The sequence below is a fragment of the Sus scrofa genome, chromosome 15 (genome assembly GCF_054392235.1).
Source record: "Sus scrofa isolate SSC_HxYL_T2T_F1_AM1 chromosome 15, Sscrofa_HxYL_maternal_Yorkshire_Landrace_v2.0, whole genome shotgun sequence".
Taxonomy (NCBI): Eukaryota; Metazoa; Chordata; class Mammalia; order Artiodactyla; family Suidae; genus Sus; species Sus scrofa.
The window spans coordinates 85,862,979-85,886,808 of record NC_139397.1 but is presented as its reverse complement, the minus strand read 5'-3'; the positions used below and the strand labels follow the sequence as shown (position 1 = coordinate 85,886,808).

At 35.8% G+C, this 23,830-nt stretch overlaps 1 protein-coding gene and 1 long non-coding RNA gene across 14 annotated transcripts in view; one reads left to right on the top strand and one right to left on the bottom strand.

Moving 5' to 3' along the window:
* The window catches only part of LOC146395959 (uncharacterized), a 38,332-nt gene extending 21,687 nt beyond the window's left edge, over nucleotides 1-16,645 (bottom strand). Inside the window, exons 1-4 of one of the 2 annotated variants that reach the window (XR_014829492.1) lie at nucleotides 15,862-16,645; nucleotides 7,769-7,900; nucleotides 6,901-7,024; nucleotides 5,493-5,592 (exon numbers count right to left, since the gene is read on the bottom strand). This is a non-coding gene — a long non-coding RNA (uncharacterized LOC146395959). Of the gene's footprint in view, nucleotides 1-5,492; nucleotides 5,593-6,900; nucleotides 7,025-7,768; nucleotides 9,939-15,861 lie in introns of those variants that run through there. The other variant, XR_014829493.1, reaches the window with a different exon arrangement.
* The window catches only part of SLC38A11 (solute carrier family 38 member 11), a 144,548-nt gene that overhangs the window by 77,160 nt on the left and 43,558 nt on the right, over nucleotides 1-23,830 (top strand). For 3 of the 12 annotated variants that reach the window (XM_084999365.1, XM_084999364.1, XM_084999363.1), the window contains 4 exons: nucleotides 7,858-7,941; nucleotides 15,998-16,577; nucleotides 17,063-17,180; nucleotides 18,876-18,950. In XM_084999365.1, the coding sequence (XP_084855491.1) occupies nucleotides 16,539-16,577; nucleotides 17,063-17,180; nucleotides 18,876-18,950 (232 nt within the window). In that variant the 5' untranslated portion in view covers nucleotides 7,858-7,941; nucleotides 15,998-16,538. Of the gene's footprint in view, nucleotides 1-7,857; nucleotides 7,942-15,997; nucleotides 16,578-17,062; nucleotides 17,181-18,875; nucleotides 18,951-19,603; nucleotides 19,740-21,670; nucleotides 21,802-23,830 lie in introns of those variants that run through there. The other 9 variants (XR_014829490.1, XM_084999371.1, XM_084999370.1 and 6 more) reach the window with 6 other exon arrangements.

Below are 23,830 nucleotides of genomic sequence, written 5' to 3'. Positions count from 1 at the left end.
TAGTATTTTTATTCATTATAGCTGAAAACTAGAAACAACTCACATATATAAGTACATTGATAAACAAATTATGTTATATCAGTTAATGGAATACTATTGACAATAAAAATGAATGAACTAATGATGAATTTACTGATATAAGTGAATTGCAAAATCATTATCCTGAGTTAGCAAAGCTAGACACAAATTGTACTTACTATATTATTTCATCTGCATGAAATTTTATGAAGGAAAATATAATCTATAACAATAGAAAGCAGATTACTGATTCCCTGAGCTCATGGGTGGAGGAAGATTGATTGTCAAAATGCATAAAGAAACTCATTGGGATAACGGGAATATTCTATACCCTGACTGGCAAGATGGTAACAAGGATGTGTGTCTTTTTCAAAATTGAAAACTCACACTTAAAATGTGTTCTGCTAGATTGCTGGGAGCTTCTGAAGGAGTAAAGTTACAGGAACTTGAATTGAGACACCACCAGTGATATAGGAAGAATTTTCAGAATCCATGAAATCAACCCACAAGAGAAAGATAAAGCTTTAATCTTTAAGTACAAAGAGCAGAAGCCTGTTTATAATGACACTAGTCATGTGTGAGGTTGAATGTGAAACCTTTCCTAGGCTCTCAAACAGATTTTGGCAGAATGAAGAGAGCCGGGGGTGTGTGTTGGGGGTGGGGTGTATCAAGAAAAAAAGAAGCCAACAAATCCTCTTTCTGCCTTCTAAACCACCTGTGCCCTCCTGCTTCCCAAGAAAGCTTCAATTACTGAATCAAGATCCTAAGAGTCTATTACCTAATTGTAATGGGGGCTGTTGGAAATACCATTTGGTAATGAGGGAACATTTTCCTACTAAATAAATTTTAAGGAGGGAAGCAAGTGTTTTAATTAGTGTTTGCTACACTGGTGCAACTTGGAAACAAGCAAGGAAACACCACCAGCTATTCCCTGCCCACTAACCTCCTTATCAGTGGTTTCAATCAGATTGCCTAGGAAATCTTGAAGCTTCCATTACCTTGATCAATCAGTTATTACTAGGAATGGAGTCATTTTGCTAAAATGCAGATGCTTCTATTACTTTCTTTGAATTGTGTGGATAGTAAAAATTAAAATTCTAAAGAGCGGAGTTCCCTTCATAGCTCAGCGGTTAACGAACCTGACTGGGATCCAGGAGGATGCAGGTTTGATCCCTAGCTCACTCAATGGGTTAAGGATCTGACATTGCCATGAGCTGTGGTATAGGTCACAGACATGGCTTGGATCTGGTGTTGCTGTGGCTGTGGTGTAGGCTGGCAGGTGTAGCTCCAATTCAACCCCTAGCCTGGGAACTTCCATATGCCGCAGGTGTAGCCCTAAAAAGCAAAAAAAAAAAAAAAAAAAAAAAAAAAAAAAAAAAAAAAAAAAGCTACAGAGCTTAAAAAGAGCATATGGAAACTGGGAACATGATTTAGGCTGTAAGTAGCAGTTGAGAGTGTTAGGAGAGGTAGTCTTTTTTCTTCCACCATTCTCAGTAAGAAAGACCCCGGTTATTCCTCCTAAAGACAGTAAAGACCTGGCATCACTGCATCTAGACTGAAATCTGGCCTCTGGGAAGAAAGAGGAAGGAAGAATGGATTGAGGGGATTGGTAGAGGGAAGAAATTTAAAAAAATAAAAAAATAAAAATAAATAAATAAATAAAAAAGAGGAGAGAGAATAAAAAAGGAGAATTCCCAGATACCTGAGGTAGACTATTTGGACTGGCTGATGACATAAGTTTTTTAATGTTTGTATCATCCTCTAGACCCCAAATGCAACTCTCTAGAGATGCTGTGTAGCCAAACTGACTGCATAGAAGTCTAGATGTTCTGATGTCCCCACAACATTGATCCCAGGGCCTATGCTTCCTACTTCTTTAAGGACTAGATCACTGGGTCTTGCTAAGTGAACTGTGAATAATTTAAGTATCAAAGACCATGTTTCTCTGACTATGAAGATTTGTATTATCATTGGAATCAGTGAAGGAGTTGCCTCCCTTGAATCTTATCAGTAGACCCATCACACATAAAAAGATGCCAGTTAATGGCTTACTAGAAAAGTGACTAGAGGTTATTTGAACCAACACAGAAGCCTATCACAAATGGATTATTATAAGTAAGGTACAGGAAAATGGACAAATGAAAAAAAATGTAGTTGTTTTTCCCTCTAGCTAAATCAGTGAAAAGTTACAGTGTCTGATAACCACTGGGTCAGGTTCCAACCCCTCATCCAGTCAATGGCCAGACCACTGGTCAGCTACTCTGGCTTCCCTACCAAGCACTGGAGAATAGGATTGAAGAAACAGTTTGAGCTAAAGGTGGGCCTGGACCATGGCCTGAACCATGACCAGTATAAATGGAAACACTACGTAGTTTTAAGTTTCCTCTGGAACACATAACTCCCCAATTCTATGATGTGAGTAGGACTGGAATTGGATCTTGATCATTAAAAGTAAGGTAAGGGGAGGTTAAAGAAATTCCTCACGTGACGAATAAGGCAGAAAAGAGCGAAGGTGTACATGATTTATTTTCATTTCCCCCATTTAATTTGGGGTATGTGGTGGGGGGGGGATGCATTAAATTTATTATATTGCTCTTATTTTTCCTGAGGAAAATTTATAGGTTTTTTGTAGGACATACTTCATACCAAAAAATGTTCTCTAATTTTGACATTAAATTTTAAAACACACATAATCACAGTGTTTTATTATGGCCTACCTACTCTGGTTGTTGCTACTATTCCACATTTCTAATCGTTAAGTCGTGGTTTCTTCCCTTTACATAATTTACATTTTAATTGCAGTGTGTGTTTTACATTATTAAATTACTGTTTTTTTCTGCCTCTGTAGTGGGGACACTTAAAGTCTGGGCAACATCATGCATACAAAGGTTCAGTAAGAGCTTTGCTGTCCTGTGTTTCCCACCACATCTGGGTTAGGTCCCTGCAAAGCAAGGTCGTGAGAATGTGACCACTGTCTGCATTGCTCTTTTTCTAGTCCTTAGGGAAATGCAGGTCCTTTTGGATATTAAATTGAAGAAGGTAGTAGTATTTAGAACAAATATGCATAGATTCTTAGCATTCTTGCCCATACTATTTTAAAACTTCTTTTTATAATTGGGCTGAGTTCCTGACTGGCTATTTACACTGACATTTTTCTAGAAAACATGTTACAGTCTTATATTGAGAAGGAGATGGGTTGGAATAACTATGAGAAAAAAACACAGCTGAGGAAAGGAAAATTAAAGCAAAATGAACTGAAATTAAAAACAAATGCCTTTTTCAAAAAAAGAAAAAAGGATCAAGTAAAAAAATGCGCTGTTTCATTCTTGCTTTCACCTCATTTTCCCACATGGCTTTCAATATAAAGATTTCAGCTACTAATAAGAATGAAGCCACTTATTACAGTGTATTATTTTTAATGTTCTTAAACACTCATATTAACTTATTCGCAAATTGTGGCTTCCATAGCTGAAATATGAGTGGATAAATTTTACCTTTAACTGTTAGTATTTTGGATGTCCTTTATACCTATTTAAAATATTTCTAGTAACATGTGCTTCATGTTTTTAAAAAATATTTTACATCTTGGCAAACTGAGTACCTTTTCTACTTTTTGTTTAGTAATATATATAGGATACCTCCATAGTTAACAAGAGGAAAGTATTTAGTAAAGGTCAATATTACAAACTGAAAAGTATTGAGATATAATAAGAAAATAACTAAAATATGCTTTTATCTAGTTCCAAACATCCTTCTCTCTTTCTTATTTTATTTACCCCAATAATACATGTTTTTACCTCATTCTTCATGTCAGGAATTGCCATAATCGTCTCTTATCTTACTTTTAATGTTCAAGGTTCAACTTCAACCCTACCTCAAATTATGGGATTGGGGAATTACACATTCCAGAGGAAACTTAGACCTATGCAGTATTTCCATTTATACTGGTCATGGTCCAGGCCCACCTTTAGCTCAAACTGTTTTCCTCAATCCTATTCCCCAGTACTTGGCAGGGAAGCCACTGTAGCTGATCCAATGGTCTGACCATTGACTGGATGAAGGATTAGAATCTAACCCAAAGAGAACTCATCTCAAGGCTGGCAGCTTCCCAGGAGGAGGTGTGGTTCAAATGGCTATCTATGCTCAATGGAAATGAAGGTATTTAGCCAAACTTGTCAATTTCACTTCCTCCAGAATTTTCCCAGGAAGACAGAGTGAGTAGTTGGTCAGATGCAAGAGAAGAATGGATAGATCCACAAAAAGCAGCCAAAATTCCATGAAATAAAGTTTGCATTGACCATGATAAACAGAGAAAGCAAACATCCAGGCCTATCTTACACACTGCCAAGTTTTCTAGTCCTAAATCCACTATGTAAATTCTAATCACCACCTCCCCTCATTCCTAAAGAAGCTCAAGTAATTTTCTGTTACTTGTAAGCAAAGAACACCCACCATCCTTCCTATCCTTCATTATCCCCCACTGCACTATCATACAGCGTCTCTGCCCAGAGGTCATGCCCATATTTAAATATCTCCAGTAGAAATTTACCACTCGAGTTATCCCAGCATATTGCTCTGTAATTATATTATAAAGCCATTTCTTGCAGTGAGTAAACTTTTTATTCCCCTGTATCTATGTTTTCTAACTATTTAAAGCTTCATGAGTCTGTTCATCATTCTGATTACTCTCTTCTGAAAATGTTGCAACATGTTTGTAAATTTCCCAAATTGTGGCTTCCATCGCTGAAAATAGATGGCCTAGTCTACCACTTTCCTTGTTCTGTGTAGTATATTTCAAGTACTCTTGGTTAAGACTTTGTCAATGAAATTGTTGAATCTATTTAAACTCATTGTTAACCAAAATAATAAAACTTATTTTGAAATGAATTTCAGATAACCAGCATGTCCCCCCCTCCCCCCGCCATGGACCTATGTAGTTGGTTTTTAGAGCCAGGATCAGGTTGTTATGAGTTAAATTGTATCTTCGCTAGGTTACATTTTTATCAATTTCCAGTTTTCAATCAAATGCCCGTGACCACCCATTCCAGCCTGTATATTGCTGTAGCAAATTCATCATTTCATTCATTTGATGCATTATTTATATCACTTAAGTTATTTATTCTTTAGTGAAGGTTGACTTCAAAGTGCAGAGCTGATATATCTTATTTTCAGAACCTGGATAGTACTATAATGAAAAGCTTTATTTGAAACTAGTAATGATAAAAAAAATGAATATTGTGAGCATATCCCGTGGGTCCCACACTGTTTCCCTGATCAATGCCTAAGAGTTTACAGATACATGACAGAAGTGGGTTATGCATTGGGGCCTCATACATTCTTTCTCCTCAGTATGGAGGAAAAGTGAAAAATCCTCTTGAAATATGAGTGGATAAATTTTACCTTCAACTGTTAGTATTTTGGATGTCCTTTACATCTATTTAAAATATTTCTAGTAAACATTTGTAAAACAGTACCTGTCACAAGTGGTTGAAAGGATCATTTGGCTTGAATCTTCTTGAATGTTTCAAAATTCTCAGATTTAGACATTAACTGTAAATGAAGTTGTATATACAGCTATAGAGATATAATAAAGAAATTAAATTATGTCACTCACAATAAATTTTAAAATTATGTCCCATTAAAACACCACCTCATTTTCATGCATTAGGAATAAACATATTTTAATATATCCGATAAATATTGTATGAATCACAGAAAGATAATGCACTATATTTTGGCATTAAGGGCAAAGCATTAATTTGTTAAATGGAAATATTTAAAATTGCATCACAACTTTATATCATCCTGTTCCATAATTTCTTTATTTTTTCCAATATTCTGGTTGCATTAATGAATGGAGATGAGCCAGATCATTCTCAGTCCACAGAGGCCCTAGAGGCAAATGAGCATCATAATCTCATTACTGAAATATTCTCCTAATGGCCTTTATTTCTGGCCACATTAAACCTATTCTTACTTAACAACAAGGCTTTTTACAAGCTGATTCCTCTTGAGATTGTTTCTTCCATTTGGTACATTTTTAATGAGCAGCAGTAATTGTATGAATCAGTGTGTTAAGTTTAACAAAGAAAAACATCACCAACAGAACAAAATCAATGTGATCCTTTCCCTCAAAGAACTTACCATTCCCATAGATAAGTCCACAATTACCAACAGTAGAAAGTAAAGGATTGGGTGTTGTATTTTAGGACTAAAGAAAATTACTCGAAACCAGAGAGAAGGAGATATAAATCAGGTTAGGAAATTTGGAAAATGTTGGCTATCTCCATATTTCTATATTGTGGACAATTCTGGCTCTAGTCATAAAGTTCTTTTTGATCCCTTTGCTCCTATTTCCTGATTTTAACCCTACTTGCATTCTTGGTGAGAAAGAATATTTCTGGCACACATCATGCATGAGAAAGCAATGCCCCAGCTGAGAGAGGATACATAGTCACAGTTGTTGCTAACACTTCTGCTGCCAAAATTCCACCCCACTCTTTGCTCCAGTTCTGCGAATTCTTGAGCTGATGTAGTCAAGAGTATTATAGTGCCAGGTCTCTAATCTTCCTAACCAGCCCATTTGAGGGGTATACAATATTCTTCCTCTAGGTTTAATTCAACTGATACAGAGCTGAAATATTGCAAATGAAACTTCATTATAACAAACAAGAAAAATCAGCATAGGTAATGAGCACTAACTTATTTCAGTGTAACCATCATAGATTACCTTAACTGAAAGGATCTGAAGGGCACAGGTACACAATTTCATTTCTTCAACTCTGTCACCGTGAATGTGCTTCCTTACCCAAAAATGTGGGCATATTTATTAATGAATGATAAAAACTGGTACTCTCTGATTATAAATCTCAACTTTCTCACCTTTGTAATGAGTTATGTTCTTCACATTGTAGTGGACACATAGTGACTAAGTTGTAATAGCCATTCACCTCCAGCTTCTGGAGCTTGCAAAGTGGTTCCGATTTTACAAAGTGTATTTTGTGAACTGCAAACATTAAGGATAAAACTTGAATCTGGATTCCCAATAGAAAGAATTATTTCCATAGAGACAAAATTGAATTGTCTATCACATATGCAGAGAGGACAGGCAGTAGAGTAGAAGAAGCTAAGCATACACTCAAGACAGAGTCAGAGCTGCTGTTTTGCTGGGTAAGTTTTCAGGATAATGATCAAAGACTAAGGATTTCTGTGATGAGTGATACATGTCCTGAAACAAGACATAGACAACCAGTCCTTTCTAGGCACCTAAGGATCTAAGGATAAGACCAACAGAGGACACACAGAAGAGGACCCACATCATATTAAAGAGGGCCTCTTCCCCAGCCATATTAGCCAAGACTTCTTACCAGTTCATTAGCAAGGCAAAACTAAAAATAAAAAAATCTAACAATAGATAGTTAATTATATACTCAGGTAATGGTAAACTATATATGTGTGTATATGTATGTCTGTGTATACACACACACACACACACACACACACACACACAGGGAGAGTTTAATTAGGCACAATAAATCCTCCTATTACTTCCACAAGGAATAATGTGGAAGAACCATATTAGGTGCTATAATAGAGAAATATCTGAATTGAATAAATCTTATTTGACTATTAGAATCATAGTTAGTACCCAGAATAAGTATATTAATAAGTATTAGATTTGTCTATAAGTGAAAAATACCAAATAACAGCACTTTAAATATGATCAAAGTTAATTTCCACCTCACATCACCTGAACGATCCAGATCTGATATGATGAGCAGGGACCCAGATCCTTCCTATCTTGTTACTTAGCCATCTGCAATATGACGTTTCCAACAGGTAGCTGGTCCAGAATAAAGTTCCAGCTTCATCCAGTGTGTCTCTGTACTCCAGCCAGCAGAAAGGAGCAAAAGAGAAGTAAAGGTACTACCCTTCTCTTTAAGAACTTAAATTCCACCTACATTCTTGATCATAGCTTAGCCACAACCAGTTGCAAGTGAAAACAAATGTTATTCTTCTTTCTAATGGGCATGGTCCAGACAAAAATCAGAGACTATCATGGTGGAAGAATGGAGAATGGGTATTTAGAGGCAAACAGTAGTTTCTACTGCAATAGACAAAATTCCCTCTACCTTATACAATTTTGGCCTAACCAAACCAGTTATTCTTCTATTTGGATATGGTAGCAGCAAACATTTATTGAAAACATATGCTGTACCAAGCAATTAACTAAAATCTTTTAAAATAGTGTTATAGGTTGAATTATGTCCCTCAATTAGGATATGTTGTGGATATAGTATGTGACCTTATTTAGAAACAGGGTCTTTCCAGGTGTAGTCAAGTTAAGATGAGGTCATTAAGATGGACCCTACACCAATATGGTTGGTGTCCTTATGAAAAGGTGAACTTGGACAAAGACACAGACACACACAGAGGAAAGAGTAAGAGTCACAGAGAGAACACCACATGAAGATGCAGCACTGATGTGCTGCATCTTCAAGCCAAGGAACACCAAAGATTGTCATCAAACCACCAGAAGCTCTGAAAAGGCAAGAAAGAATTGCCCTACGTGTTTCAGAGGGAGCATGGCTCTGACAATACTAGATTTTAGACTTCTATCCTCCAGAACTGTGAATATAAATTTCTGTTGTTTTAAGTCACCCAGTTTATGGTATTTATTACAGAATCCTTTGGAAACTAACACAAATAGTTTATATCATTTAATTCCTACAACTACTATGTTATGAAAGAGGTACTGTTATTCTTCCCTTTTTGCAAATAAGGAACTTAAGGCTCAAAAAATCAAGCAACTAGCCAAGATTCCTTGAGCTTTGAATGCCCCTAGGTTTTTCAGATTCCAGCCCCTCAGCTCATAATCTGCTATACTAACTAAAGGATTAACCAAAAATTATTGTTTTTTAAATCATCCATCCCTCCTCAGCTTGGACTCTGCTAGAAAAAACTATGAAGTGATAGGCAAATATTAAGTGGTATTATTATCCCCCAGGTACCTTTGTAACATGATGTTGTAACTTATCCTTCAAATTGGGACACTTTTGAGAATGAAAATGATGCTATTCATAATTACAGTAGAACAAGAAGCCTAAATCAGAACTATCTTGGGCAAAGCAAGGCTTACTGTTATACTAATTTTAACTCACTCCTGAGCGCCCCACCTACCCTTAGTCCTAACCAGAATTGTCATTATAGTATCTTTATAGAATTCTAATAATTATGTTAGAAAACACCAAAATACCTTAACTATGCAATAATAATAGCATGGTACTTACATCAAGCATAAGATATTCCTTGATAATGAGTAATATAGAGATCACAGCAGATGTTTATAAGAATGATTTTGTAAGATAATAAATCCATAAAAAAAGAACACATTTTGATTATTTAGCCAGAAGTATTGAGCAGGCCTATAAAGAGTGAGGACCCCCACCTCTGGAAAATTAAAAAAGTGAGAAGAAAGGTATATCTTGAGATTCTGCATATTAAGGCTTTGTTAATGCTAATAGAATGAATAATCTGATACTGTGAAGAATATAAAGCATCCATATTCGTTAAAAAAAAATTACCCCTCTTCTATAAGTCTTCCCAAAGTGAAGGATAAAGTAACTTCCCTAGGGATGTGCATTGAAAATTGTCATCTCTAGTCTTATCCAAACTTGAACCTTAATGTCAGAAAGAAGTCAAGCTAGCCATCAGGAAGAGCTCTATAAATTCAGACTTCTCCCAAGATAGAGCCTTCTTTGACTATTTCTAAGAGAGCTAGGTGCTCTTAGAGGTCACCTAGTCTGAACTGTAACCAAATAATAAATCAAAGTAATAATTCTCCATGAGCATTGTATATTATTCACATAATTAAATAATCTGAAAATCTGACTCCCATGGCCTTTATCTGGGGCTAAGACAAACTAAAAAAAAAAAAAAAGACTGTTTATGTCATGTAAATATGCACGTATTTCTCTACATCAAGCACTGTATAATCTGAGTAAACTGTAGGGTTCTAAAACATTAACTGTGTTTACTTGTGCATGGGAGGATTTTCAGTGACTATGTGTTTTATTCTTTCTTCTTCATTTTTTTTAATTAAGAATATGGTACTTTTGAAATTATAGTACTTTTAAAGTACTATAATATTATAGTACTAAAAGTACTATAATATTTTAGTACTTTAAGCAAATAATACCTTTTTTTTTTTTTTCTTTTTGTCTTTTTAGCGGCCACATTCCCAGCCTAGGGGTCTAACTGGAGCTGTTGCTGCTGGCCTACACAACAGCCATTGCATTGCTGGATCTGAGCCATGTCTGTGACCTATACCATAGCTCATGGCAATGCCGGATCCTTAACCCACTGAACCAGGCCAGGAATCGAACCCAAAACCTCATGGTTCCTAGTTGGATTCATTTCTGCTGTGCCAAGACGGGAACTCTAAACAAATAATACTTTAAAGTTAGGAGGAAAAAAGGTCTTTAAGAAAGATCATTAAATAAATAAAAAGAATTTCAGCTTCCGGTCCAGCACATGAGAAACTGGAATATGCTATTCTGCATTGAAAAACAAGTAAAAAGCTAACCAAACTGAAAAAAAAAAATCAATAACTATTCTTAGACTTTTCAGAGGAATAGAAACACAGGGCAAACTGCTGCCTCTGAAATTAGGCAAACGAACAGACAAATATAGGGAATCACAAACCTCCAGGGAAACCAGTGCCAGGGAGGGAAACCTGAGCTGTAACTGATGAATTTCTGGAGCTTTAGCATCACATGTCTGAGAGATAAAAAGTCCAGGAATACTGAGTCACCAAGGGTCCCCACACTTTTGTGAATTTTACTACCAGGAACTCATTCAAGTTCTTACAGTAAAATACTGGAGAAAATCCTCTTACTTCTTGCAGGAGGAGGGAAAAGGAATCATTTTTAAATGCTCCAGAGTATTCAGTTCTTTCTAATGAGGTCTGCCCTCAGGCTAAACTATTTAACCTGCGCCTAACCTCCTGAGATTTTATCAGAGCTCAATAGACTTGGGGAAGAAGATACAGAACTCCAGCCTACTATTAACCATCCTGTCCCTCCTCAGGGGAAGGAGAGTACTGAGAGGCGTGAGTAGAGTTCACAATCCTGAAGCACAAGCTTACTAAAAGACTGAGACCTACTCAAAGGACCACAGTATGCTTACCTTCCGTCCTCTTCACAGTCATGCTACTAAAGGTCTACTTACAGCAGTTGATTGTACCTAGTACATCAGGTCTGTTTGGCTATCAGAAAAAAATATTGTAAGACATAATAAAAGGTAAAAAATACAGTCTGAAGAGACAGAGCAAGCATTAGAACCTGACTCCAATATGGAGGAATGTTGGAATTATCAGACCAGGTAGTTTTAAAACCATATTTTAAAACTACAATTAAGATGCTAACTCTTCTAATGGATAAAGTAAACAACATGCAAGAACAGATGGGCAATGTGAGGAGACAGATGGAAATCCTAAGAAATAACCAAAATAAAATGCTACAGGTGAAAAACACTGTAACAGAAATAAAAATGCCTTGATGGGCTTATTTGTAGACCAGATGAGGCTGAAGAAAGAATCTCTGAGATTGAGGATATCTAAATAGAAATATCTGAAAATGAAAATTTTTTTAAAAACTGAAAAAAAAAAACCCTCATCCCAGAACAGAACTGTGGCACAACTATAAAAGGTATAATATATGCACAATAGTAACAGTAATATTTGAAAAAACAATGACTGAAAATTTCTCCAAATTAATATGAGATACCAGACCATAGATACAAAAAGCTCAGAAAACACCAAAGATGAGGCAAAAAAATTACTACACATAACAAATATCATTTTCAAAGTACAGAAAATCAAATATAAAGTTCTGAAGAAAGGGGAGGGGACACCTGATCTATAGAGGAACAAAGGTAAGAATTATGTCCAACTTCTCAGAAACAATGTAATTAAGAAGAAAGTGAAGTGAAATCTTTAAAGTGTTGAGAGAAAAATCCCACCAACCTAGACTTCTGTACCCTGTAAAATATCCTTCAAAAGTACAGAGGAGGAGTTCCCTGGTGGCCTAGCAGTTAAGGATCAGTGTTGTCACTACTGTGGCTTGGGTCACTGCTGTGGCTCAGGTTGTCCCTGGTCTGGGAATTGCCACATGTGGCAAGCATTGCCAGAAAAAAAAAAAAAAAAAAGAAAGATTTGGAATAGAATTTTTAAAAAATTGATCAACTTGGACAGAATCGATATCTTTAGAGTATTTATTCTACTTATCCAGGAATTTGGTGTTTCTCTCAATTTATTTAGGTCTTATTTAATGTCTTTGGATTGTTACAATTTTCTCTGAAGAGACTGGACATGAATTAGTTTAATTTATTCCTAAGTATTTGGTATTCTTTGACTCTATTGTAATCAAATTATTTTTCATTATTATATCTAGTTGTTTGTTGTTGCTGTAAAAAATTAATATATATATTTCAGGCCAATCATACATCTATTCAGCTTCTAAATTCTCTTATTACTTCCAATACTTTTCTTTAAAGTCTTTCTCTCTCTCTCATCTTTTTTGGGCTGCACCCTTGACATATGAAAGTTCCCAGGCTAGTGGTTGAATCAGAGTTATAGCTGCCAGCTTACACCACAGCCACAGCAATGTGGGAACCGAGCAGCATCTGTGACTTACACCACAGCTCACAACACCACCAGATCCTTAATGCACTGAGCAAGACCAGAGATTGAACCTGCCTCCTCATAGATACTAGTCAGGTTTGTTTCTTCTGCGCCATAGTGGGAACTTCCTAAAGTCTTTTTAATTTTGCTTTCTAAACAATTTTATCATTTTAAAATGAGAGTTAACTTCTACTTTTCCAATCCTCATACATATAAATTATTTTTCTCTTCTTATTGCTTTAGGCTAGGGACTCTGACAGTAAATAAAGGTCATGATGATGGGCATATTTTTATTTCTTAATTAAATGTAAATGCTTCCAAAATTTGCCCATTAGTGAAGATTTCTACTGTGATTTATCAATTTAAGGAAGTTGTCTTCTATTCCTAATTTATAGACTTTTTTCAATCATGAATTCAATATTATCAAATATTTTTCTGATTTTAGTAAAATAATTACATGGTTTTCTTTTGTGATCTGTTAGTATAGAAAATTTATAGGTTTTTTTTTTTAGTCAAACATCCTTCCATATTTGGACATACTCAACTTGGGCATAAATTGTTAACTTTTTCATATACTGTTGGATTCAATTTACTAATATTTTATTTGGGATTTTGAATCTATATTTCTAGTGAAAGGGCTATAATTTTCTTTCTTTTAATGCAGTTCTAATTTTGATGGAAAACAGTATGGAGTTTTCTGAGAAAAATGAAAATAGAACTATCATATACCCAGCATTTCCACTCCTAGGTATATATCTGAAAAACAAACAAACAAATAAAAACACAAACAAAAAAACAGTAATTCAAAATGATATATGCACCCTACTGTTCATAGCCACATTACTTACAATTGCCAATACTGGAAACAACTAATTATCCATCAACAGACGAATAGATAAAGAAGATATGGGTGTGTGTGTGCGTGTGTTTATAATGGAATACTACTCAGCCATAAAAAAGAATGAAATTTTTGCCATTTGCAGCAACATGGATGGGCTTGGAGAGCATTATGCTAAGGGAAATAAGTCAGACAGAGAAAGATAAATACTGTATTAAATCACTTATGTGTGGAATCTAAAAAACAACAAACTAGTGAATATAACAAAAAAGAAGCAAACTCACAGATAAAGAGAACAAATTAGTTGTTATCAGTGAGGGGAAGGGGCATTAATGGAGTAGGGGTGCGGAAAATATAAACTACTGGGTGTAAGATAGGCTCAAGGATATATTGTACAACATAGGAAGTAGAGCCAATATTTTGTAATAATTATAAATGGAAAGTAACTTCTTAAAATTATATAAAAATAAAAAATTTTAAAGGTTATTAATTTTGAGTAGCTCAAAATTATAAACTTTGCATGACTGAAAAACACCACAATTTTAAAAGAAAGAAGCTAAAATATGTGTGCAAAATATGTAACTGACATTGGGTTGGCTTCCCAAATATATAATTAACTCTTACAAATTAATGAGAAAAAAATGAAAAAAAGAAAAAAATGAAAAGAAAAAAAAATAAATAAATTAAAAAAAACAAATCAATGAGAAAAAGACTAAAAACCAAAATTAAATGGGCAAAGGATTTAAAAAATGAAATTAAGAAAGAGGACAACCAAAATATTTAATTTATATTCATTAAACATTTTAAAAAGATCCTCAATATCAATGTAGATTAAGATAATACAATTTTTTTTTTTTTTTTTTTTTGTCTTTTGTCTTTTTGTCTTTTGTTGTTGTTGTTGTTGCTATTTCTTGGGCCGCTCCCGCGGCATATGGAGGTTCCCAGGCTAGGGGTTGAATCGGAGCTGTAGCCACCGGCCTACGCCAGAGCCACAGCAACGCGGGATCCGAGCCGCGTCTGCAACCTACCCCACAGCTCACGGCAACGCCGGAAGATAATACAAATTTAAGCAATAATTATAAACCATTTTAAAACTCATCAGAATGTCAAAACTTGAAACTAAGTCCTGATACTGTTAACAATGCAGAAGAACAGGAATTCATCTCTGCTAGTGGAAGTGTAATTGGGACTATCAATTTGTATAGCAGTTTGGAAATATTTAGTGAAGTTGAAAATATGCATGAACAACTTCATAACAATTCTACTTCTCCAGAAGTGGTCATTTAATATGCTCCAAAAGAGTGCAAAATTAGAAACAATCTTAATGTCTTTTAGTGGAAGGATGGCTGATTGAACTGTGAGACGGATAAAATGAATACTCTATATCTGCATATATCTATCTATACAATATATCTTGAATACAGTATCCTAGCTAAACAAACAATAATGCTAGAGGGGAAATAGTGAGGTGTGGGGCCATCTTTGTCAATCCTGAAACTATTAAAATCATTTTTATATATAAATTATATCCACAAATGAATGAGTTAAAATATAAAGGATGGATAGAAAAGATACAAACTTCATGAACTAGGTAACTAGCAATTAAGAGAAAGGAATGGGGGAGGTTGAAGAGATTTCTATTGTGACATTAAATGTTTATATTTGCAATTGGAGGAAAATATGAAAAAATATTAGTATTTGGAATTCCCTGTTGTAGCACAGTGGAAATGAATCCGACCAGTAACCATGAGCGTGTGGGTTCCATCTCTAGCCTCACTCAGTGGGTTAAGGATCCTGTGATGCTGTTAGCTGTGGTATAGGTCTCAGACATGGTTGGGATCCTACATTGCTGTGGCATGGTGGAGGTCAGCGCTGTACCTCTGATTTGACCTAGCTTGAGAACCTCCATATGCTGTGGGTGTGGCCCTAAAAAAAGCAAAAAAAAAAAAAAAAAAAAAATATATATATATATATATATATTAGTACTTGTTATTTTGATAGTGGAGGATATATAAAATTTATAATTCTCTTTAGGTTTTCCTATGTTTTTTAAATTTTTCATAATTTTCAGTAACTGCTTATGAAAAAGAACCTCTTTAAGTATTTGGTAGTATTTGTAGTACCAATGTTGTATTACCACTTTTACTGTCCCTGAAACTGTTCTCTATTCTCTTTTTATTGAACGTTTTCTGGGTCTATTTTCTCATCTGTAATGTAAGAGGGGTGAACTTATGGTCATTTAAGATTCTTTGCAGCTGAATACCCTATGTGCCTTCCCTTTCCATCCCCTGACACCCACCCCAACCCCTATAAAGTTCATTACCTGACTCCATTATCAATCCATCTTCCTTTTCTTTGTCTCCTTTTCTGAAGTCACCAGGAAATGTTTGATCAAAGCATGCTCAGAATCAAGTTAGTTAAAACTCTAGAAAATCTTTGTGTTTATTTTCCATTTAAAGGTTTTATATTTCCACTGTCATCTCTGCCCTAAAAGAGGTGTAGGGAGCAGAAAGAGGTGGTAATAGAAAGGATACTCCTTGGAAGCAGGAGTGCTACTGCATTCTTCCCCGGATGTCAGACTCAGCCAAGAAGCAGCTAATTTGGAAATAGTGAGGCCATCTTAACTCTGTACAATCTGGGCAGGTCAGCGTGGACAGAAAAAACTGTACTTTGCAGCTGGAAGTTTCGTGGGAGGGTAAAAAAATGTGAGGTGCAGGGAGAGAGCTGCCCGAATCAGAAACTCCCTGAAGCTTCTCCGCCGAAGGAGGAAGGTGCATTTGGCCCGGCAAGCTCCAAGGTGAAACCGCCTAGGTCGCGGCTGCCAAGTGAACTGCAGCGGCGGTCCGCGCAGCTGGGGAGGTGCGGAGGTGGGGCGGAGGAGCCTTCGGAGCCTGTCAACCCAACTCTCCCTCGGCAGCTGACCTCAGACTTGGAGGTCGCAGAGGAGGCTGTTCCTGCTAGTCAAGTACCGCACGCAAAACTTCCACCTGCTGAGGATCCATGGGTTACCAGGGGCAGAGGCCGGCCATCCTGCCACAGGTAAAACTGGATGGAGACTGGGGCAGGTTCTGAAGGCAGGTCCTTTCGCGTTTCATTTATCCTGCAACAGATTTTGGCTACCTTCACCTGGGGTCTTGATTTACCACCACGGAAAATTATCCTGGAGAAAAAGTTCTGCTTTGATCTGACTTTTTTCTTGGCAGGCAATTTTCAATATAACCCCTTTAATTTCACAAAAAATGTATCACTGGCTTCCTAAGAGATCTACATCCTAGAATTTCGTGCAGCAGTCCGTGAATTTGGCACAGCTGCAATCAGAACATTTTAGGATGAAATTGTTCACAAAGCTCTGTTAAATTGCTAGATGTTGTTACTCTTTATTATTATCCTAATTGCTTTCTTATCATTATTGACATTACTTATTATTAATATAGTGTTGATATCCTTCATTACATATTTGTCTTACGATTTTCTGAATTTTTGAGACAGTAAATATTTAATTGCCATTTTATATACTAAAACAGAGTGATCTAGATGACAGAGAAAACCTGGTTTCTGAACACAGCCACAAAGGGAAAGCTTGTCGCCAGTCTGCTGCTGTTTTTAATGTTGTCAACTCAATTATAGGATCTGGTATAATAGGTAAGTTGTTTTGTTTTTACCTTTTCAGTGAAAAGGCCACATTTAAAACATTTGTTATCTTGCTAGCATTCATAGATTATTTTCAAAGGAAACAATCTTAAATGATAAAATTTGTAATTTTTTTTTCTATGAGAGCCTTCCTTTTTTTTTTTTTCCAATATAACAATTTGCACATATCAGTCTCACTTATACTGAAGAGGGGGTGGTAATTCACTCTCTCCACATTTGAGAGCATTCTCCATATGCGATAGATCCAGGTGAAGCTGCAGATGGGAGATACCGAAATGTTTTTTTTTTTTTCCATAGGCTGCACAGTCAGTCAATAATGTTACCTAATTTACTTTTCCCCCTCTTCCTAGAGTGTCCACTATGACTTGAATCACCTTTCTGTGACCTTTGAGAGGTGCAAAACCTCCAGATAGTTGGAAATATTGGAGATACAAAATTTAATGTGAAAACCTAACAATCTTGTGAAAAATCAAGTCCATATAAATTTCCCTACCCATTTATATAATGTCAAATTTTAAAGTACAAATTTTTATGATATATTAACTTAAAATGCAGTCTAATTAATAAATAGAAATTGCTTAAATGGATTTTTAAAGCAAAGGAGTCAAATAATCAGAATTGAATGGAATGAGATGCTCATATTTTCCCAATTTGAAGCAAGAAAATTTTTTTGATAAAATTAAATACATTGCAATGTAGTAATAAAGTCAGTTTTTCAGTGCTTATTATTCTTTTTGTTATCTGAAAATATCCAATTTGAGAAAAAGGAAAGACAAAAAAAATCCTACAATACTCATTGGGAATATTACTTTTTCTGTAATGTTTTGAAATTTTAGTCACAGTTTTCTCAACTTTTTCAAGTTGATGTGTTTCTTGACTTTACTTTCCAAATACAGAGAATTTTTTTCAAATGATAGATAAAATGTGGAACCCTGAGGTAAAGTAGTAGCAAGGAAGGGCCAAGACTTGTTTGAAATTCTGCCTCCATGTAACATGGAGTTGTAGGCAGAATTCCATAGTTAATTCCTGATGAACACTTTCAGCTGCTCCATGTCAGCAAGCTTAAAAAGTACCTCTTAATTAGGCAGCAGACTTTTTAAGGGGAAATTTTTCAGAGAATAAACATTCTGTGTAGAAATATTTTAAATATATTTTAAATATTTCATTTTCCATAATCTAAAATTGCCCATTGCCAAAAAAATTCATAAAAACTAATGTTATTTCTACCTCCTTCAGCTTTGTAAAAAATACTTTTGCCTTCTCATTTTCCTCTCCTTTTCCTACGGGGTTCACCATTTTCACCCCAGAGCTGGTCTTTTCTCATAACTCTTGCTTTCCCAGCCAGCACTTAAGGAGACCACTAGGTCACTACGCTCCACATATTCTAGGTCATACATCCCCCTCACCCTGAACTGAACATTATTTGTTCAAACTGGAATCTATTTTTCATTTAATGCTTTCTTATTCTTAGTTTTCCACCTCATAAACTTGCTCTCTTGACATTGCCTTAACATTTTATTCTGAAATAAGTATTAATATGCTACCATTTAATTTTAGTGTTCATATGCACTGTTTAAAACGTCACATAAATATGTCAATTTACTTAGCTTATTGTCAGAGGGAAAATGTCTGTATGTCTGTATGTTTTATTAATGTGATGGGTGGGGCATTTTATATTTTTTCCAGGATTGCCTTATTCAATGAAGCAAGCTGGCTTTCCTCTGGGAATATTGCTCTTATTCTGGGTTTCATATGTTACAGGTAAAATACTATGTAATTGCTTATTCCTGCAACTTAAAATGTGCAATGACTATTTTATACACACACACACACACCTTGTAAATGAATTTCCTAATTAAAAAGTGCATGGAAGAATCCTAAAGAATTTAGACATTTATGTCTGAGGAGATTTACTTTTCTTGCTAATCCTCTGAACAGATTAGAAAAGCATTGTACATTACCAAGCCTAAATCCTTTTCATGTGCCTTTTTCACTTTATGCAGAAAGTAGTAGATGGGGGAGTCATTTTAAAGACTAATTAATGCTGGAGCTGTACTCTGAGAATGTAGGTATCAGGGATTCCTTTCCCACAAAAAACATGAGCAGGTGCACATGAATGAACAACCTTTTCCAGCTCTGTTTGTGCAGGTGTCACTGAGAGCCTGGGTGCTCAACCATCGAGGGTTCCCACTTCTGACCTCACCCCTGCCTGCCCAGGCTCTCTGCCTGCCAAATCTTGGAGGGCAGCAATAAGATGCCTCTGTATCACTTCTGTTTTGCTTCCCACTTTTCATGTACCATGTCCCTTCAACCCATGTTTGGCCAACCCCACCCCCATCTAAATGCAGGCTTTATAACTCCTAATCATCTTCTCTTCCTGTTGTTCTCATCCCCGCCCTGTCATCCCCCCGCAGTTCACCTCATGACAAACACAATTTCTTTCCTCTATCTCGGGATCACTGTGAAAGAGGCAGCAATTACAAACAGATACCCTCTGCCGTGGTTGTGCTATGGTGGCAAATGTGTGATCACCTAGATGCCGTTTACCAGGTAATGCAAAACACCTCAGCTGTTTTCAGAGTGTTGTCTTGGGCCTCAGCAGTATCACCTTCCTGTCAGGTTTTGAACCCCATCCACCATTTTCTTACAGCCTGCAGTCAAAGACTGCCTGGCAGAAACCCCAAAGCAGGCCTCCTTGGGCCAAGGAGTGTCCAATGTTCGAGGCAATTGGAGCTCCAGCAGACCACTACTGCAAAGCTAGGCTGCAGCTAGGCTCCTCTGGAGATTTGTCCTTGCTGAGCTCTTTGCCTGCCCTAACCTCTCACTCTCCTTCTCCTGAGAGCACTTCCTCAAATCCCTTGCCCTGTCTTAGCTCTGCTTCTAGAGACCCTAAGATGCCAGCCTTCATAAAATCGTAGACTTCCAAAACCAGGCTATAACTCTGATATTTTTCCTCAGGCTGAAGAAGAAGGTAAAGCATGCAATAGATACCAAAGTCAAAGTTGCAAAGGCCCTGGACTCCCTTCCTCTCTGCTTTCTTCTCACCACCTCCACTCCTCAAAGCTAAGCTGCTTTTAACTTCTACAGCTGTTAATTGTAGCTTAAGACCCATACTTTTGAATTAAGCAATAACAAAACAGAGGAACCCAAAAGAAAAGATAATTATTCTTGGATACATAAAAATGTAGAAATTTTATTTCATGAAAAATGCCATAAAAATGTTTTAATGTTGAACTGGGAGAAAAATTTGCAACTATTACAGAACATTTAGCAATCAACATGAAGAAAACCTAATAGCAAAGGTATGAGAAGACTGTCTCCTAATCAAGAAACCCAAATGACTTAAAAAAAAATCCTTGTTTTATAATGTAATATATTCATTCATCATCTTATATATTTTATCAATAAACACACAAAAAAGACCCATAACTTTGTAATATGGAACCTATAAATTTGTTCCTATTTAGAGTTGCTGGTGTTTAAAAATTGTATTTTATTCATTAGAGCGTTTATTACATTAAAAAACCTCATTCAAGGATTTGCCCTTGATGTTTTTAATTTCCTGTTTCCCAGTCCATTAGTACTGACAAATAATTAATTTCCTCCCAGACGTAATAACCACGGCTTATTTTATTGCATTGCAAACATTTGCACACATTGTAAACCAGTAGATAGAAAAAATTCAAAAACATATATCACCTAAGGATTCAGTCAATACTTGAAAAGAATGGTTTCTTAAAGCCAAGATTATGCATACATAGATCATAATGTAAATAACTTTCTCAACTGATGCTGTATGTCACAGTTATAGCAGTGACTGTGAGCAATCCTTTGCAAAATCATATATTACAAAATTACTAATCAGTAATTACTCTTATTAATTTAGTTACATGGTGAAATAAAATAATTTTAATAAAAGTTGATTGCACAGAAGCAAAAAAAATATAGACTATGATTCATTTTCTTTCTTAATTAGGCATTTAAGAGCAAAATCTGCAAGTAGAGTTATAATATTGAATTGTTCTTTAAATTGACACTGTAATTACACAGTAGTTCATGTCTACAATTATTCTTTTGTCTTTTTTTTTTTGCTATTTCTTGGGCCGCTCCCACGACATATGGAGATTCCCAGGCTAGGGGTCCAATCGGAGCTGTAGCCACCGGCCTACGCCAGAGCCACAGCAAGGCAGGATCCGAGCCGCATCTGCAACCTACACCACAGCTCACGGCAACGCCGGATCATTAACCCACTGAGCAAGGGCAGGGACCGAACACGCAACCTCATGGTTCCTAGTCGGATTCGTTAACCACTGCACCACGACGGGAACTCCTCTTTTGTCTTTTTAAACCCTTTGTCTTTTTAATGAGATATGTCCAGTTCAACAGTAGTGTTTCTAAGTTCCATTTTCACGTTTAAGACATGTTGGAGAACAAGAAGGAATGTAAATATTTACAATAGTTTTGTTTTAATTTACTTTCAGGTTCTCATATTTGTTGGAGTAAAATAATTTTTATTGGCCAAGTACACATAATGATGTAAAAGAAAAATTTCTCATTGAAAAACATGGACTCATTCATGGATTATCCAAAATTTGCATACAGTATATTTAAAGTAAGGTCAAAATATTATAGTGATTGATGTTTGAGTTTCCTAAAACTTTAGAGATTTATTTATAGCCTGTATTTTACAAATAGATGAAAGTACTTATAATTGACTATATTCTTAGCAAATTTTTACTTTTAAGCAATACATTTTGAATTTTTATGAAATTCAGCAATCTCATCCAAAAATACAGTTCTTACCAAAACTTTACATCTATAAAATTGGGGCCTTCCTGTTACTCCAGTCCTCACTGATTGTTTTCCTTGGCCAATAAGTTGCTGTTTAGTTTTCCTACCTTTAGCGGCTGTCTGCTTTCTGATTAGTTCTCCATATTGCTGCAAGAGTTGTCTTTATAAAACTTGGGCCTGATATTTGTTACTCCCTCAGTTAGAACATTTTAAGACTCTATAATGACAACGCACACACACACAAATCCTACATTTAAATTCTTTCATGGTTCAGCCGCAGTCTGCATTTTTAGTCTTATTTCCCACTAACCTGACCTCTTTTGTTACCCTGTCACTGACACTGCCCTAGGTGGGACTTACATTTTATCCATTCTGGACTATCCATTCACCACATATAGAATATGCCTTCACACTGAATTCCCATAGATTCTCCCTCTGCTTTACTTTTTTTTTTTCCTTCTCTATCTGATTAATTCCTGTTTATCCTTGAAGGCACTACTCAGCTCTTTTGTGAAGCTTTTCCTAGTTTTAAGCAAAGGATGTAGGATTAATTGCTTTATCATTTGCACTTGCAGAAAATTTAAAATATATATATTAGGTCATTTATCATGTTAAATTTGAATCAGGTATGTAGACATCTAGCAATCCTGCATATTGATCATTGATTCATTCAACAAATATTTACTGACACTGCTGCGATTATAGTAATGAAGAACATTATTCCTGCCTACACTAAGTTGACAATGTATTATGTTAGGCAGAAAAAAACTCATAATCATAATACTTCATGAAAAATATCATAATACGAATATGTGCATGACAATAAGGATACTGACATTTAACCCAGCCTCAAAGGAGCAGGCATATTTTGAAGAGGAAAACACATCTTCACTGACTGTTTATGAAACAATGTGAGTGAGCAAAGAAAATGGAAGGGTACTTGAAGCGGATGGAAATGGGGAAATGCAAAAAAGAGCTGTGTTTAAGTGATTCAGTCTGGCTAAAGTGTAGGGCTGAATTTGGTAGGTGGAAAGAGGAAGTTAGAGAGGTTTGCAGAGGCATTTATGAAGGCTCCCATGTAATGATAATCATTACCATTTCCTGAAGACTGGCTAGATACTGAGCATAGTGCAGCCATGTATTTAATCCTTCTGAATCCATGAAGTTGATATTCATTTTCTACTTTTTATTGTGGAGGAAACTGAGATGTCAGTAGGTTAAAATGATTTTCTCAAAGTCTGCAGTTACTGGCAGCAGAGTTGAGATTTTGGTTAAGTATATGGATTCTGGGGCTAGCAAATTGTTACTTTTAAGCAATACATTTTGAACTTTTATGAAGTTCAGCAATCTCTGAGTCTGAATCCTGTCTCTTCCTTACTAGCTCTGTGAAGTTTAGCAATTTACTTAAGTCTTTTGTGCATCACATTTCTCATTTATCAAATGGAGAATCATAATATCACCTGCTTAGGGTTGTTGTAATGATTAAACAAGTTAATATACATAAATCATTTAGAAAAAGGCCTGGCATACAGAAAGTGTTTTGAAGTATTTGCTAGTGTTTTTGAGGTTATCATCATTATCATCATTATCATCAGACTCCAAACACAATGCACTTTCTATCCCACCTACAGCCTATAGAAAATAACTAAAAATGAAGGAGTTCCCTTGTGGCTCAGCAAGTTAAGGACCTGGCATCATCACTTCAGTGACTCGGATCACTGCTGTGGCATGGGCTTTATCCCTGGCCCAGGGACTTCCACATGCTGTGGGTAGAGTCAAAAAAAAAAGAAAAATTAAAAAAGAAAAATAAATAAAAATAGCACAATGAATGTGAATGAATGAAAAAATGA